This window comes from Strix uralensis, chromosome 21, assembly GCF_047716275.1.
Source record: "Strix uralensis isolate ZFMK-TIS-50842 chromosome 21, bStrUra1, whole genome shotgun sequence".
Taxonomy (NCBI): Eukaryota; Metazoa; Chordata; class Aves; order Strigiformes; family Strigidae; genus Strix; species Strix uralensis.
In genome coordinates this window covers 12235402-12251949 of record NC_133992.1, presented here as the reverse complement: position 1 = coordinate 12251949, position 16548 = coordinate 12235402, and the positions used below count along the sequence as shown (strand labels likewise).

At 58.1% G+C, this 16548-nt stretch overlaps 2 protein-coding genes across 13 annotated transcripts in view; one reads left to right on the top strand and one right to left on the bottom strand.

Moving 5' to 3' along the window:
- SCAI (suppressor of cancer cell invasion) overlaps window positions 1-5873 on the bottom strand; it is a 44896-nt gene extending 39023 nt beyond the window's left edge. For 4 of the 12 annotated variants that reach the window (XR_012631864.1, XM_074891477.1, XM_074891487.1 and 1 more), the window contains exons 1-2: window positions 5259-5873; window positions 5056-5100 (exon numbers count right to left, since the gene is read on the bottom strand). Coding sequence is in view for 6 of the 12 variants with exons in the window: in XM_074891477.1 (XP_074747578.1) it covers window positions 5056-5100; window positions 5259-5311 (98 nt within the window). In the remaining 6 variants the exon portion in view is untranslated. The remainder of the gene's footprint in view (window positions 1-5055; window positions 5101-5258) is intronic. The other 8 variants (XM_074891480.1, XM_074891476.1, XM_074891486.1 and 5 more) reach the window with 5 other exon arrangements.
- An 86-nt stretch (window positions 5874-5959) lies between these two features.
- RPL35 (ribosomal protein L35) lies at window positions 5960-7886 on the top strand. Its single transcript, XM_074891491.1, has 4 exons — window positions 5960-6083; window positions 6320-6456; window positions 6920-7001; window positions 7666-7886. Exons 1-4 carry the CDS (start codon window positions 6081-6083, stop codon window positions 7813-7815), a joined length of 372 nt encoding a protein of 123 aa, XP_074747592.1. The 5' UTR covers window positions 5960-6080; the 3' UTR covers window positions 7816-7886.
- Window positions 7887-16548: the final 8662 nt, after the last annotated feature.

Genomic DNA, 16548 nt, shown 5'->3' with positions numbered 1-16548 from the left:
TTAAGACCTCAGAGTTAATGTGAGCTGCCACCTCTGCATTACCTTTGACACCTCAGCAGGAACATTCTCAAGGCTTCCTGCAGGGAAACAGCCAACGCCAAACATTCAACTCCATTCCAAGTCAAACGAGTTTGAATATCCAGCATGCAGTGCCAATCCTATTATTTTAGCTTCAAATAAGTGCTTAGTCTATAGAATCAGGCTTTTAATTTGTTTTACACACCTTTAAAAATCCTTTTATTGCCTAAAGCACACCTGTCTGTATCCAGGACTGCAGCTTTGGCATCTTTTCTCCCAGAACAACGCGAGCTGCTCATTAACATCACACCATGGAAACAGAGTGTCGCCCCTTCCTGCCTTCTGCATTGAGATCATCTAAGCCACACCTTACCAGCAGAGTCTTCTACATTCACTATGGGCGGACTCACTTTAAATACAAGTCATGATATCACCGCGGGATGCACGTGGCCTTTTTCAATTACCTTCATAACACAAAACTTCTGCTTCTCTTCTTTATGATTCTGCCACTGGCAATTTGTTCCACCTTTGTCCCTTCCGCGCCCTCTGTGATCCCTCTTTCACTGCAGTTCATGACCTTTTGTGTATAGGATGAACAAAGGGCAAAGGCTAAAAATGTCATCACAGTTGGGCCTCTACTCTTCTACTGACTTAACTAGTTCGCTACTAAAAATGAGCTCAAGCTCAAAGTCAGACCAAGGCAGAGTTTCTGGGTCATTGGAGTCCAGGAATCCCCAGAAGATGGTTCAGAAGAAATGTGGAAAGGGACACAAGTGTTTCCTTTCATCCAAACTCAAATCTTGAATCTGTGGTGGTGCCTGCATGCCACCTACATGGTACTTAGCAGTCATTTGCATTGTATGAAAGAGCAATAGAAAAGAGAACATCAGGCTAGCCTCCTCTTAGAAGGGGTGGGAGGGGAAGAAGGGAGATAGAAAAACACCATCAGCTGTGGCGGGCTGAGCTGTGTGTATTTACATTTCACAAGCTAAACTATTTAGTGGTTTATTTACACACGGTGTTCTTGGAGCAGCTAAAATGCCAGTTGTGTTTTATCTTGATTTTATGGCACTGCACATAAGCCACAAAATCATAGGAAGAGACTGCAAATGAGGTATGAGCCTCGTACATCTGGAAAAGCATGTAAGCCACTGTGAGAAGGGAGAAAGATTTTGGAAACACAGACACAACAAGGGTTGAAATGCATTAGTTATGACAAGCCACCAAAAATACAGTCCAGGGACTTGAAAGCAACGATCAAATCACAATACACCAGCTTATGCTGCAGGGATCGCACATCCCAGTGTAACTCTCGCAGCCAAGTCAACCTACAGCAAGGCATACCAGGGCCTCAGGTCTCTCCGGGCTGCCCCTCCATGTTAGAGTGAGGAGGGAATTGCAGTCAGCTCCATTTTATGCACATTTGATGGCAAAACGCCAACACAACTGTTGACTGAGCCAAATCTGGGCCCCCTTGAACTAAGCCATCACCTAAAGCAGGGCGGAAAAGCACATGCCTCTTGCATCTAGAGCGGCCAAGTTCCTGAAAAGCATCCGAGTTACAAGATAGATTTTTTTTCTTTCCTTACTCAGAAAACAACTGATGTTTTAACTCTTTGATGTGCACTCATTAATTCAAAACAGAACGGTTGCTCTACAATGTAGCGTGATGCTAATGTGATGGAGAGACTTCTTTCTAGCAAGTCAAATTATTTCCTAGATGGCCCCAACAGCAGTTCCGGGCAGCGTCCGATCAGGAGGGCAGTTACCCTCACACTCTGCACCTTGTCAGCATTCTCAGCCAAGGTGTCCATGGCTGCCTTCCAACTGGAACCGGACTCTGACAAAAGAGAATGCAGTACAAGCTCAGGAAAGCTTTTTGATCCGTTCAGTCCACTTCTTCCCTCCAAGACGGCGTTTGGCGGTAAGCTGCCAGCGCGTTGGGAACTGCCCGGGGAACGGCATCCCTCTGGGAATTCACCCTCCTGAGCAGGAGCTGCTCCTGGACCGTTCCTCTGCCACGCAGCAGAGAAATCCCTCTGCTGACTTCTGCTGTAATTATATTTAAAAAAATTCAGCTTCTAGTCTGTGTTCCATTATAGTAATAGCAATAATTAAAAATACTTCAAACGACGAGTCCTCTAAACCTGCTGTTCCATCCAGGCTTTTTGGCATCGCACACTTCCTTTCTTGACTGACATCCTCAGGGAACCAGATTGATGGTTATTCTATTCTATTCCTGTTGCAGGGCTGTGCTGCCTTCTCTCAGCACATGTAAAACGCTAGGTAATATTTGTGTTGGCAGCTAACTTACATACTTTATAGAAACAGACCTCTGTTTGACCCGCCATGCAGCTCCCACACACAATTTGGTCCACTCCTTTAAACTGTTTCCTTCTGCTGCAACACATACCCCCTTCCATACCTCTGTTTCTAGCCTGGTTAAAAAAACTACATATCCAGAAAAGAGCTTATGTGCCTAAAGACAGCGATTTGGCTATGAAAGCCAAGCCTGCAGAACGTTCTTATGCAAGAATACCAAAGAAAATGATTCCAAAACTTGCATGTACAGGTCCTCATTTTCCTTCTACAAAGATTGCTCCAACTGAACATTTTTATGAAAAAAAACCTATGAAAAGTTCTGCAAAAAAAAAAAAAGACATCAACACACAGATTTCTGTGATAAGACTCTGATAGCTGTATCATGCTGTCGGGAGTTGGTGGTGGGGCGTTGGGGTTTTTTGTTTAAAATACAGTCACATTTTAGCTCTTTAGGCTATAACATCACCTCAGAATAGGCTTTCACATCAGAACTCTTCCTTCCTTGCCCAAAGTGCACCATGTAGAATAAAAGATAAGCCAAGAAAGTAACACGTCCAGACGATCAAATGAATTCCCATTATCCATTTATACCGTGGCAGTTTATCGACAATTCCATTTCAGGCCAACAAAGCTAAACCAGAATAAAAGTGATGCAAAAAGAGGCGAAATCTGACTGGCACACGCCAGGGCGAGCGCAGCTGCAGTGCGAGCAGAGGACTGTGCAGTCACATCATGTGACAGGAGCGGCGCTGGCAGCAGAGGAGGGAGAGCTACAGCCCCCATCCTCCCACCTGCGTAAATCTATGCCTCCGGTGCACCAGTATGGACAACACAATTTAATTTCAATGCAGAACTGACTCAGGTTATAAGCTCCTCAATGTTTTGAATTGTTATTCTCCATTTTTATTACTTCCCTCCACCAAATAGAACACAGAAATGAATAACAATACAGGCAGGCTGTGTGTTCCTCCCACTGCTAAGCACTTTCAGCATTTTATCACTTGTAGATCTAGCTTCTCAACCCAGCACCGTGAACACACAACACCGGGCTGCTGTCTGTATCGTTCTCACACGCAGGGCTTAGCCCAACTAGTCATCTTTGTGATAAAATCTTCCAATGTTTGTAAGGGACGTGGATTGCCAATTGAATTCTGATGCTGTATTGTACCTATGTTTCAAGATAAAACAACGATCACAATCTCCTTCGTAGCACAGCAAAATATTTCTTCTCTCCATATAGTTTCTATGAATGGTTTTTATATTTTCTGTAGCAAAGAACCTGGCTATCACATTTGCGTATGCTCTCTGTATTATTTTGGCAGCCCAGAAGCTCTTCGCTTCTCATTAAATACCTCATTGTTTCTTTCATTTAACATAAATTGTGATCCAATTTATCAAAACATCTTAAAAGAGACTGACTGATCCGATCTGAAAACAAAGCACCTTCTTTTCTACAAACACGATCTACAGTCAGGTGTCACGCTTCTTAACGGCTCCCTCGACAGTCTGAGCGAGGGACGAAACGGCTCTTTAGGCAACAGGGTTCACACAAGGTGAGAAGATGCACCAGGCAGTGACCACACCTGCAAACCTCCCCAGCAAGATCCATACCAGGATGATCTTCTATGATTTGCAAAGGCTGCTACCAACACCACGGTTCTGTCGCCTGCAGGAATGGTGGGAGAGCATATGCACGCTGGGAGACTCACACTAGCATTTTAGTCATCATATGGTCCCACAGAGCTGCTCTGCATTAGCTTAAACAAGATGCCGAGAATTACAGATTGCATTTGGACAGCTCTTCCAAAATCTAACCATTTTTTATATTAAGGGACCCATTTTGCAGGTTGGAGGACTAGAATTGCTTGGCTGAGACACAGCTTAAGCCTGGAAGCTTGGCGCCTGGTTATTAAATTACAGAAGTGCAACTCAGACTTTAACAAAAACAAGTCCTATTCTGTGGTGGGAGATTAGATCCAGACTCTGAAAACCTGCAGTCTTGATCCTGAATGTTTTATCTAGGGCAGCCTTTGGTTACTGACATTTTTATAGCCAGTAACGGGCAAGAAATTTTGGGGGGATGACACCACGTAACAGTCATCCAGCTTCTATCCCCAAGGGCATTTCACATAACTCCTTGTCCAGAGCATTTCTCAGTACAAAACATGAATTTGGTGAAGGGGGAGGTGCTGAGGTAAAAGTTTAGAATCAGAACACATCCACGATGATTATGTCGAACTTGCAGTCTGGCTATCCAGCACTGCACAGGCAGCTCAGGTAAAATCCAGGATCCACTGGCGACGCAGAAATGCAGCTACCTGTCAGCTGGACGCTAAACACCCACAGCCTCCCCCACTGGGAGAGGCGAGAGGGACATAACCTAGAGAATGAGAAGTTCATAAAGAGGAGGCGGTTTTGGTAATTGCTGCAGGTCCGTCGCGAGTCCAGGCCTAAGCAGAAGACGTGTCCCACCGCGTTTCTCTCCTCCGTTCGCAGCGAACAGCGGTGAGCACGGCTCCGTGCGCCCAGGCACAGGGCCTCGGCAGCCGCCCCCGCCATCGCCGCCCCTCAGCCCCGGCACCGGGCTCAGACCCCCCGGCGAAGCGGCGGCTCGTTCCGGAAGGCGCCTGAGGCGGCCGCCGAGCCGGTCCCGCCGCCGGGGGATGCCCCGGCCGCCCCCGCCCGCACCTGCCGCGCCGCCCGCTCCCGCCTTACCTGGGCTTCCGCTTGCGGCAGGGCTTCTCCGCCGGGCCTGGAGCTCTGCGGGGGCGAGACAGCGGTGAGGGGCGAGACAGCACCGAGGGACGCGCCGCCGCCGGGCCTGCCCCGAGGCGCCCGCAGCCGCCGCCGCCGCCGCCCGCCCGCGCCGCCGCCGCCCCGCCCGCTCCCGCCCGCGCCGCCGCTCCGCCCCCCCGCACCTGGAGGCCGGGCCGGTGCGGGGCAGGCGCTGCCGAGCGACTCCTCTCACCATCCGCGCCGCGTCCGCCAGCTCCCGGGCAAAGCCGCCGCCGCCGCCGCCGCCGCGAAGGCTCCGGCTGCGCGGAGCGCGGCTGCCGCCTCACGCTAGTCTGGGCCGGCCTCGCCCCGCCCCCGCCCGCTCCTATTGGGGGAGCGCCCGGGCTAACGGCGAGGCGGCTCTCGGATTGGCGGCGCGGGCCGTCACTCGGGAGCCCCTCCCGCGCGGGGCCGGTGAGGCACGGCGCGGCTGCCTGGATACGGCGGGAGGCGGCGCCACCGCGCGGGCAGGCCCGGCCCGGCCGGTCCCACCGGGCCCGCTCCGCTCTCCCCGGCCACCTGCGCGCACGGCTCTACCGCTGCACCGCTCCGCCGCGGTGGCCGCTCCCGCCCCGCCCGTCGTCACGTCCCCCGCGCTGCCGGGGTAAGAGTGCCGCACCTCGGCCGGCGCCAGCACACCGGCTCCGCTCTGACAGCGCTGCGGCGGCTGCACAAAAGGAGAGGGGGAGAGCGGGGCGGCGGCGGCAGCACGGAGCCGCCACGGCGGAGCGGCGCGCAACAGCCCCCTCCCGAGGGGCCGGTGCCCCGGGGCCGGCGGCGCTGCCCCGCCGCTCCCCTGTCAGCGCCCGCGGGCGGTACCACTGCGCTGCCGCCGAGAGGGGGGTTGCAGAGCGCGCAGGCTCCTCCCCCCGCGGGTTGGTAGGCTCCGTCCGGCAGCTCCCTCCGCCTCCTGTCCCCGCCCGGCTCCCGTCCTTTCCGCCCCGCGCTGCGCCGGTGCCGCCATCATGGTGAGCGCTGCCCCGCCGCGGCCCGCGCAATCCGGCGGCATCCGCGCGGGCACCGGGCCGCCGGCCGGGCCGCCACCGTCGCGATGTGGGGAGGGGGCGAGGGCGGGCGGCGCTGTGGGGCCCGAGGGGCGGCGGGAGGCCGCGGGGCGGTGGGCTGGGGAAGGCCGCAGCGGGCCGGCGGAGGGGGCGCGGCGGGGCCCCGGGAGCGGGGCTGACGGCCTGTCCGCCGCCCGCAGGCCAAGATCAAGGCCCGAGACCTGCGCGGGAAGAAGAAGGAGGAGCTGCTGAAGCAGCTGGACGATCTGAAGGTGGAGTTGTCGCAGCTTCGGGTGGCCAAGGTGACTGGCGGCGCCGCTTCTAAGCTCTCCAAGATGTAAGTGGGGTCGGGCCCGGCCCGGCGGCGAGGCCCCGGCCCGGTCAGCACCCGCGCGGCGGGGGGGGCCGCGGGGAGGCCGCGGAGGAGCTTACCCGAGCCTGAGCGGGGGCTGCGAGAGCCGCGGCCTCCAGCCGCTGCCGTGTGGGAGCTGACGCCTGGGGGGGCCGCGGCGCGCTGTGTTCGAGAGGTGCTTTCAGCGTCTGGGTGGTTACCTTGCGCTGTAAAACGAGAAAAAAAGTGGTACGGAAGAGGAATGAGTAATTGTAGGCTTGAAAATCGCTTTGTCCGTCTCTTTGCTCGGAGCCCGTGGAGCTGAGATGTGCTGGAAGTTGCTTGTGTTTTGCTACGACGAGAGTTACGTGGCTGTAGCGCGTACACGCTTTTGGTACACCGGGTTTTAAATCTGCGGTGCTTCTCTTTCAGTATGTGCTGAGACATGCTCTTGTTTTCCCTCCTGCAGACGTGTGGTGCGTAAATCCATTGCCAGGGTCTTAACTGTCATCAATCAGACCCAGAAGGAGAACTTGAGGAAGTTTTACAAGGTAAGGCCAAACATCTTGCAGAGTGGTCTTTTTTCTCGTGCTATTTTCAAATACCTAGTTTGTAGGAGGGAACTCATTTTGTAGATTATTACTTAACAACTTAAAACTCAAGACTCTATGTTCAGTTTTAAAGTTGTCTAGGTATGGTTCTTTTTTAAATATTATTGCAAGACTACCCTAAATTCTGTACACTTAGTGCAAATCTGCTTTTGCCAGGAGTCTTCTGGGCAGCATCGCTGCTCTGGTGTGTAGTACACTTTCTAGGAGATGCAGTTTCCAGAAGTGCAGATACTCTCTTTCCTAAATTTTAATCATTTTTTATGCCAATAAGTTTCTGTAACTTTTAGAATATTACCTCTTGGGGTTGGGATTATATAGAATAGGAAAAGAAGAACTTTTCAAGAGGTGCCGGAAAACTGGGGCTTGTAAGATTAAGCATTACTTAAGTCTGAATCAAAGCTAGCACAACTGGTACAGAAGTCAGAATCAACTCTTGTTTCCCAGCGGTGAGAAGTTCCCTTACACTTCTAGTCCGTAACGACAGTCCCAGTAAGAAGCAGTTTAAGGCACTGCTGGTGTTCTTGCAGGCAGCTCGGCTCTCTGTGAGCTCGTGCACCCTGTTGCTGCCTGGCAACTGCTCAAACTTGTGTATTTTTGCAAACAGGGTAAAAAGTATAAGCCTCTTGATCTGCGGCCGAAGAAGACTCGTGCCATGCGACGCAGATTAAATAAGCATGAAGAAAATCTGAAGACCAAAAAACAGCAGCGAAAAGAACGTTTGTACCCTGTCCGGAAATACGCCATCAAGGCATAAAACTGCAGAGTGCCGAAAATTCTTAATTGTGTTGGCTGAGTATGTCTCATTAAATGGAATTTTGTTTGGAAGCTGTCACTGGTGGTTTTTTTGGTAGTGGTGGGATAAAGAAGTGATCAGCTTTATGAAGAAAAAATTAGAGGATTCACAGAACGTTTATTTGAACTTTTATTGCTAATGAAAATGCTAACTTAACTTGCAGTTTAAGGCCATTTTCCTCGCTTAAGAACAGGCACGTGAGTGCAGATCAGTGAAGCTGGTCCAACTTAACACGTAAAAAGTGTTTAACTTGAGATTGATTTAAAATGGAAACTCAATGCAGATGTTTATGGTGGGACGGTGTTCATCACTTCAGTAGCTTAAGAGTAAATGCTTAAAGTTTTTGTCTTGTGCTGGTATTTAAGTGTTACAGAGATGAACTGACTTGCTGAGGTGTTCTGGTAAACTTCACTGAAACCGAAGAATTCTGTCAGCCCTTGCTTTGGATCCTGGCACAGCTAGTTGTAGCGCCAGAGTCCCGGTTTCCCCAGACTGTTTGTAGTGACACGCAGGTGTTGCTTTTGGATGGGCTGGTCCGACTGGGCCGTCAGCACAAAGCGCTGCGGGGTGGGAAGAGAGGGAGCTCAGCTCCAGTTAAGTGCTGGGAAAATGCCGGGGCTGTGATAGTTTTGGGCCCAGTGTTGGTTTTCTGTGCATGTGGAGACTGGTTGAGGTCAAGTGGAATCAGGAAACCAGACTTGAGAAAAGCTGAACTAGAAAGTTGTTAGCTCTAAAGGTCCAGGGCACTCCCCGGTCTGGGGGTTCCATGCTCTCACCTGTGAAGTGCTGAGCTAATTAAACAGTTTGGCTTTCCATCCCCCACGGAGCCCCATGGAACTCGGCGATGGAGCTGCGTTTCCAAAGGCCTTTTTTGGTTCTGATGGAAGGAAGAGCTGCGCAGCGCTGCTGGAGCGTTTGTGATGCCGTGCTCGTGGTTTGTGTTAGTGTAGCTAAAACATTCTAACATGGAAAATTCCCTGCCCGTTAGGGAGTCCTTAGATTGGATCCAGATTCTGTTTAGGAAAAAATATGTTAATTCTGCTCGCTCAATTTAGCATAGATCTGAAGGATTTTTAAGCCTCAAGTTTTAACCAGAGAGAGGTCTCATTGCATGCAGTGGAGTGAATTTCCCATATATTGAGCTGTTAGGAGGGATAGCGTTACGGTGACGCCAGCGCTGGCTGTGTGATGGCTTTGTTAGGAGCTTAGCGTGGCCCCGAACGCGATACGAACGCGATACGTTTGGCAGGGAGGGAGAGCCAGCCTGGCAGCCCTCCGGGCCCCGCGCTGTCCCCACTGACGAAGTGTGCCGCCGGCCGGCGCGGTGCCTGTGCGAGCTGGTCCTGTGGCTCGTGGTCACACTCCCATCCAGGCAGGCAGGTTATGGAACACTTCGGCGTTGCCCTTTCTGAGTAGCCTGCCAGCAGCAAGCCACTCCAGCAGAAGGACGTGCTTTTCACCTCCAGGAGAAGCTGGAGCCACAGCACTGCCAGGATCCCGGGGCCACACGCTGCTGTCCCAGGAGCCTGATGCCTGGGAGAGGGGCTGCTCCCCCGTGCCGGGCGTCGGGACGGCCACAAAAAAGCGTTTGGGCTTCTCTTTTTTTTTGGAGAGGCATTGCCTGCTCCAGTTGCGCGGCCGAGGGGAGCCTTGTGGCTCCTGAGGCGGAAAAGCAAACGTGGGTAACGCTGCCCTCATGGCCTTCCAGAGTCTGCTCCTGGGTGGCTTGAAAATGGAGACGGGAAGATGGTGGGTGCAGGGCAGAGGCTTTGGTGACAGCCCCAGGGGGTGCCTGAGGGGAAATAGCTGCTATCTGAAAGGTCTGATTGTTATCAGATCACTAACATGCCAGTTAAGAGCCAGTAACAAAGGGGGAGAAACAAAAAAGGGGAAAAAAAAAACCTTAATGAGCTTGCACTGAACGTTCAAGGAGAAGTCACAGGTTTGGATAGCCCATCCTGCCCCAGAGACGTCCTGCACTGTGTGCCTGAGCTGCAGGGACAGGTGAACAGCAGCTGGAAGCTGGTACCTCTGAGCACCCTGAAGGCACAAGCCGGAGGGTTTTGCTGGTGTTTGTGTGTCTGCAGTTCTACAGGGCGCAGGCGGATGGAGGGATTGGGGTTGGAAGGCTCCTCTGGAGGTCTGTGCTGCAGCTGCCTGCTGGGGGCAAGGCTCCCTTTGCAGGTAACTCAGTTTGTACAACTTCTCCAGTATCTAACGGGGGTTTCGGTTGCAACCTGCTGGTAGGACAAGAGGGGAATGGCCTCAAGCTGCACCAGGGCAGGGTCAGACTGGCTCTTAGGAAGGATTTCTTTGCAGAAGGGGTTGTTGGGCATTGGAATGGGCTGCCCAGGGCAGGGGGGGAGTCCCCATCCCTGGAGGGGTTGAAGAGTCGGGTTGAGCCAGTGCTGAGGGATCTGGTGGAGTTGGGAACAGTCAGGGGGAGGGTAATGGTTGGACTGGAGGATTTTCAAGGGCTTTTCCAACCTTGATGATTCTGTGTTTTTTTTCAAAGCTTTTCTATACCCCCACATGAACAGAGTACAAACCGGAGGGTGCTGAGCTCGTTGCCCCCTCGGGCTGCCCCAGGGCGCGGCACTCGCTGCCCAGAGGGTGGTTGTGGGCAGTGCGGGCAGCCCCCTCAGGTGAGGGGCTCTGGCACAGTGCTCAGCCAGCGGGAGGGGGTGGGCGACTTGCCAGGGGCTTGGTGGGGAAGCCGGGACTGCGCCCAGGAGCCATCCCCATGCTAGAGCCGAAGGGGGTACGGGGAGGGGGGGGGGGGGAACAGCTCAAGCTTCAGTTTGTGCATGATCCACCACAGCCATTTGAGGAGGGAAAGGGGCTTCTGGCACTGCACTGAATCCTGGGGCTGGGTTACTCCTTCCACCCGTAGCAGGGTGGCAAAACCAACCAGTCCGGCCCTTTCATCACCCTGTGCTGTTAGAGGAGACGTCCCACGGACAAGCAGCCCTTTAAGTTACTGGGAGCAGCTTGCTGATGGTCTGGCCGGACGCAGAGTGAAGTGATGGCCTTTCCCACAAGCTCCCTCCAGCGTGCGGGTGGGGACGCTTGTTCCTACTGTGAGAGCAAGGCGGGTGCCTGTCCTGGCCTGTATCCCCAGGTCCCCATCTCCGCAGGGCATCAGCGGTCGGTGCCAGCTCCCGCCTTACCTGCCAGCCCCGGAGGATGCCGTGTTGTCCCAGCTCCCCGGCAGAAGCTGCTGCTGCAAAACAGCCGGCTGCAAACTCTGCAAATCTGTTACAGGGCGGAGCAAAACCAACTAAGAGCAGAAAACATAAGGTAAACGCGCTGGCCCGCAGCCTGCACCCATGCCGGTGCCAGTTGTGCTCGGGGGGGCACGTGGAGGAGTTACCGGCGTGGCCACGGGGCTGCCTGGGCCTCAGCGCAGCGGGGAGGGGGACCCCAGCAAAGGGCAACTCCCCCTGGAGCCCCCCCAGGGCTGCGCTGCCTTCCTAGGGGCCGGACAGCACTGTGGGCAGCCCTTGGGCTCTGTCACCCCCCGGCACGGCACTGCCTGGGTGCAGGAAGGGTGCTGGGGGACCCCGCCGCTGTCCTGCGCTGACCCCGCGCAGCGGCCGCCGCCAGCCCTGGGTTTAGCACCGGTGTTTGCAGAGCGTCAGGGCCTCCGAGGCTCAAACTGTTTATATTTTTCCCTTGTAACTGAAGATGTCCCACAGCATTAGAGCAGACTTCCCGGGGAAAGCTGTTCTTCAGCAAATAAATAATTTCCAGGGCGGAGATGAGGACGGAGGAACAGCTGCTGGCTGACGGCGGGGCACGGCCCAGGGCCGATGCCACCGCGCAGGGAGCCCTGGCCGCGCGCCCTGGAAAGCGTTCAGCAGGTCCAGATGTTTCCCTCCCCAACTCCCCGGCACAGCAGGCTCCGGCCAAGGGCGGCTGGTGGCTCTGGGTGCTGGCAGAGCCCGCTCCTGAGCCTGATCCTGCTGCTTGAGCAGCGCTAGAAGGTCCGGGTAGCTGCAGAGGGCAGGGGCAGATGCAAGTTGTGCAAGGTCTGGGTGGAAAAGCTTGGGCTCCTCCTCCCTTGGCTGGTGTTTGCTGCGGTGGATGCACACCCCAGCTCTTCTAATGCTCCTGGCATCGCTCTCGTCGCCTCCCTCCTGGGGAACGGCTCCTCAGCCGCTCTCCTGAGCGCTAACACCGAGGGCTGACCCTGGTTCTGCACGTGGTGGGACACACAAGGTGCTGTGCAGGGCAGGGGGAAGCTTGGGAGCGCCCACGCGCCCTTGGCCGTGCCACCCGCTCCACTCACGTCCCCCCACGGCTGCGTGCGAGCGGCGTCTGGTGCATCTGGCTGACGACAAGCTCCGCGTTGTGAGCGCTGCGTCCCGCCAGCCGCGCGGGCGGCCCAGGTCTGCCCGGGGCAGCCGCCCTCTCCTCAATGCCCGTTTTGTTGGCCGGGCTGGGGGAGGACTCGTCCCTGCGCTGCCCCGGTCCCACTGCTCCCATGAATACGAGCAGTGTCTGGGCGCAGGCACCGGGCCCTGCTCCCGCCATCCTGGGGGCTCCTGGACAAAGGTGGCCCTTGGGCTCCCAGCAGACGGGGCGGCCGCTGCGTGTCGGGGCTCCGGGCTCCCCGCCAGCCTGGCTGCGCATCCGCAGGGTGATGGAGAAGGCCCCTGGTAGGGGCGAGCAGAGCCCAGCCGTGAGAGCGGCCCCCGCAGGGGCTGCTGGGGAAGGGGCGCTTGCAGGGTGCACCCCACCACCCTGAGGGGCATTTGGGGTGGTTTGGAGGCGGCAGCGCTGAGCCTGGGAACAGATTTCTGTTTCCACTGGTGAGTGAGTCAGCGGCAGCACCGCCAAGGCCCGCAGCTCCCCTCCCTTCCCTCCGGCCGCCGCTGCCGCCCGGCCCTTTCCCGCTGCCGGTCAAGGTCGGTGGCCTCAGCGCCAGCGGCCTCGCGTCACCCTGCGGCTCTCCGGAGAGTGGCCGAGGCCCCTGGCAGCGCCGGTGTTCTCCCACCAAACCCTTGCCAGCACGGGCAGCTGACGGGCCGGGGGCTCAGCACGAGGGCTGGGGCGCTGGCACTGAGCCCCCCCCTCCCCAGGGAGGGGCTGGGGACCACCGGGCTCTGCCGTGCCAGGGGGAACCCAGATGGAGTGGCCCAGGGGGGACCGGGACGAGGCCAGGCTCCCTGCCAGGCTGCGCTGCCTCCCTGGGCAACGACTCGGTCGCAGCCCCCAGGAAATCTTTTGCCAGCCCTGGGGACAATCCATCAGCTCTATTTTCAGTGCGGAGCGGGACCGTGCCCTGCATGGCCCGGAGAAGGGTGGCAGGTGGGGGCTGCCTCTGCGCCCTGTCACTCCCCTGCAGCAGCTCCATGCTGGGAGCAACGCGTCTGTACTGGGAGCCCCGGGTCTGTACTGGGAGCAGCACGTCTGTACTGGGAGCAGTGTATCTGTACTGGGAGCAGCACGTCCGTACTGGGAGCAGTGTATCTGTACTGGGAGCAGCGTGTCCGAGCTGGGCCCTGCCCTCTGTGCCTGCCCCAGCCCAGACTGGGGGACGGGGAGGGGCGCAGAGGCCCCGCGGGTGGGTTCGGCCTCGGTTTCCCCCCCGCACCGTTTCTGCAGCCCCGGGGTGCCGGGACGGTGCGTGCGGAGCTGGCAGCGCCCGCTGCTCACCCGACCCAGCGCTGTTTGGGTTGGTCAAGACTCGCGTCCTGAGCCCCCGCGGCGCTTCCAGCCGCAGCTTCATCGTGGTTACAAGAGAAACAGCTCCCGCTGCTAGCGCGGGCCAGGCCGAGGGGAAGCGCTCGAGCAGGTTTGACACCGGGCACCCCTGCACCTTCCGGGGGGAGCTGTACCCGCCGCGTCCTCCCCGGCTCCCCACTGGGTCTGGGTGCCACGAGCTGGCGGGTCTCAGCAGGGACGTGCCCATCCAGCCCCCGAACAAGGACCGAGGATGTCGGCGCACCCTCGGCGGGTGCCAACAGGCTGCAGGCAGGGAGGGACCTGGCTGGGATGTCACCTGGCATGGGGCTGGTGCCGTGCTCTCCCCACTGTGTGTCCTGCCCCCCCCGAAGGCTGGTTGCCCCTCTGGGCTCGCCCGTGGGCCCGCAGCAGCTCTGGCCTGTGCCAGCACCACGGCACAGCGCCGGGGGGGCAGCTCAGCAGTGGGATGGCCAGCCTGGTCAGTGGGGCCAGGAATGAGGCCAAACCACCACAAACCAACCAACTCCGGGCAGTAACTGAGAAGGGGGGGGGGGGGGAATTAGGGCTTCACCAAGGGGCCGGCTGTGCCCACCCGAGGGGATTTTTGGAGGCAGGGCTGTGGCACCAGCAGCCACCTGCCCGGATGGCCTTGGCTGCCCTTCCCTGGGTGCCACGCTGCCGTCACGGGGGCCTCGGGCACCGCAGCCCCTCAGCATCCCTGTCTCAAGCTTCATTTGCTGCTTGCTGCTGAACTGAGAGATTTTAATCTTTTAATCACGTTATGAGCCGAGGTGGTGCCGGCCACGCACAGGAGGAATGTCTGGAAGTCAGCAGCGGCCGGCGCGGCGGGAGCCCATCCCGCCCCCACCCACACGTCCCCATCACGTCCTGCTTGGGGACCCCCATCCTCCCCAGCCTGCCTCGTCCTGCCTGGGACAGGGACCAGGAGCAGACCAGGCCCTGGGGCCAGAGACCAGGACCAGGCATCAGGGACCACGGGCCGGGACTGCGGCCAGGAGCAGGAGCAGGACAAGGACAAGGAGCAGCTGGCCAAGGGCTGCTGGGGCTGGAGCTCCCTCGCCACTCGCACATCCGACACACGTCCTGTGGGTGCAGCAGGAGCGAGGAAGGTCTCTGCGTGTCCCAGAGCCACCGAGTCCTGCTGCGGGTGCAGCCGCGCTGCCACGGGGATGGGCTGGTGGGGCCGCGGGCCGGCAGCCTCGGGGCAGGCGCTGGGAGGCGTTTCCGTGGGCCCGACCCGGGGTGTGATTCCCTGACATCTGAGAGCGCAGAAAGGGGTCGGGGTGACTTTACATGGAGAAAAAGCCGTGGAGCGGTGGGGGGTCCGGGCAGCCCGAAGGACCAGCACAATAACCCCACCGGGAAACAAAAGCCGCTTTGTTTTTACTCGCTGCTGGTGTTTTGTCGGGGGGGGGGGGGGGGGGGGGGAAGCCGGGGCTGCTTTCACAGTGCCCGCGCCCCAGCTTTACAGTGCTGGAGCTTTTACAGCCCGCGCTGCCGCTGCACGGCCCCATGCTGCCGAGAAACCCTCCTGAGGCTGCAGCCTGCTGCTGTCCTGCATCATCCTGCATCCCCCCGCATCACCCTGCATTGCCCCGCATCACTCTGCATCCCCCTGCATCCCCCCGCATCCCCCCACATGCCCCTGCATCCCCCTGCATCCCCCTGCATCCTCCCACGTCCCCCCACATCCCCCTGCCTTGTTCTGCATCCCCCCACATCACTCCGTGTCACCCCCTCCCCAGCTGCGGGGGCCTGCGGTGGGACGGGGGGGGGGGCTGGGGAGCCCAGCTGCAGGTTTTGGGGACGAGGCCAGGCAGCCGTGGGGGGGCAGAATGTATTTCATGAAACGTCTGTCATGTGGGCATAATTAAAGCTCCTCGTTATCACGGTGTTAGCGGCAGCGAGGGGCACGCTCTCAGGGGGGCCTTTGCAGGAGGCCCCACGGCTGCAATTAGGTGACGCTGCCCTCCAGCCACGCGGGTTTAATTACCCCCGTCCCTGTGTGTCCCTGTGTCTTCTTCCGAGGGGAGCGGAGGGGCGTCCCGCAGCCAGCCCGGCACAGCGAGGCAGCGCAGAGCCACGGCAGCCCCCGCCGAAGAATAACAAAGCCCTGGAATTAGAGATGTGCTGGGAGTTTACTTTACCGCAAAAAAATGTCAGAAATCCGTATTGTTTGGACAGGGATTTGCTGGGGATCGCTAGATAAAAGCCTGGCAGGGACCCAGCTGGGGGGGAAAAAGTCAGCCAGCTCCTTTCTCGTGGTGGGGCGGCCCAGCGAGGGATGCACCGCGCGGCCGGCGCGGGGGGTTTGGGGGTTGAGGCACAGGCAGGGGCAGGGATGGTCGGTGCCGTCAGGAGCCAGAGCAGGACCTGGGCCTGGGCTCAGCATGGGGCTGGGGAAGAGGGTCCTGCGGCTCCTGGGCTGTGCCAGGCTGCCCCGTGCCCCGCACCAGCCTCGAGTCTTCCCAGCAGGGAACATTTCAGCCGAGGTGGCCCCTGGGACGCTGGGCTCAGGCGTCCGGTGACGGCTCCACAGCCCAAGCAGCCCGGCCACAGCCCGACGGGACACCCGGCCAGCGCTGAGCGGCAGGAGCTGGGCTGCAGGGGCTACTTTCACCCCTCGGGGCCCCCAGCACCTCCACACTTGCCAAATTTTGCAGCAGAGTCAGGGCAGTTGGTCCTGCTGTGCCCACACTCAGCTGCTCTCCTCTCCCCTTCCCGCTCCCCCCGGCCACGGGACTCAGCTCCCGGCTGCTGCTGCTCTGGCTGCGGCTCGGAGCTGGAAACGCCAAATCCCAGCGGCAGGTGCTGCTGGGGGCATGTGGGGTGCCCTCCCTGGGCTCAGACCCAGCCATGTGTGCCAGCAACCCCTGGGCACAGCCAGCCCTGAGACGGGGATGGGGATGGGGACAGGGAGCACCTGCCCTGCCCACTCCTGCCTGCCCGGCTTCAGGAGAAACGACAGCGCAGGCAGCCCGG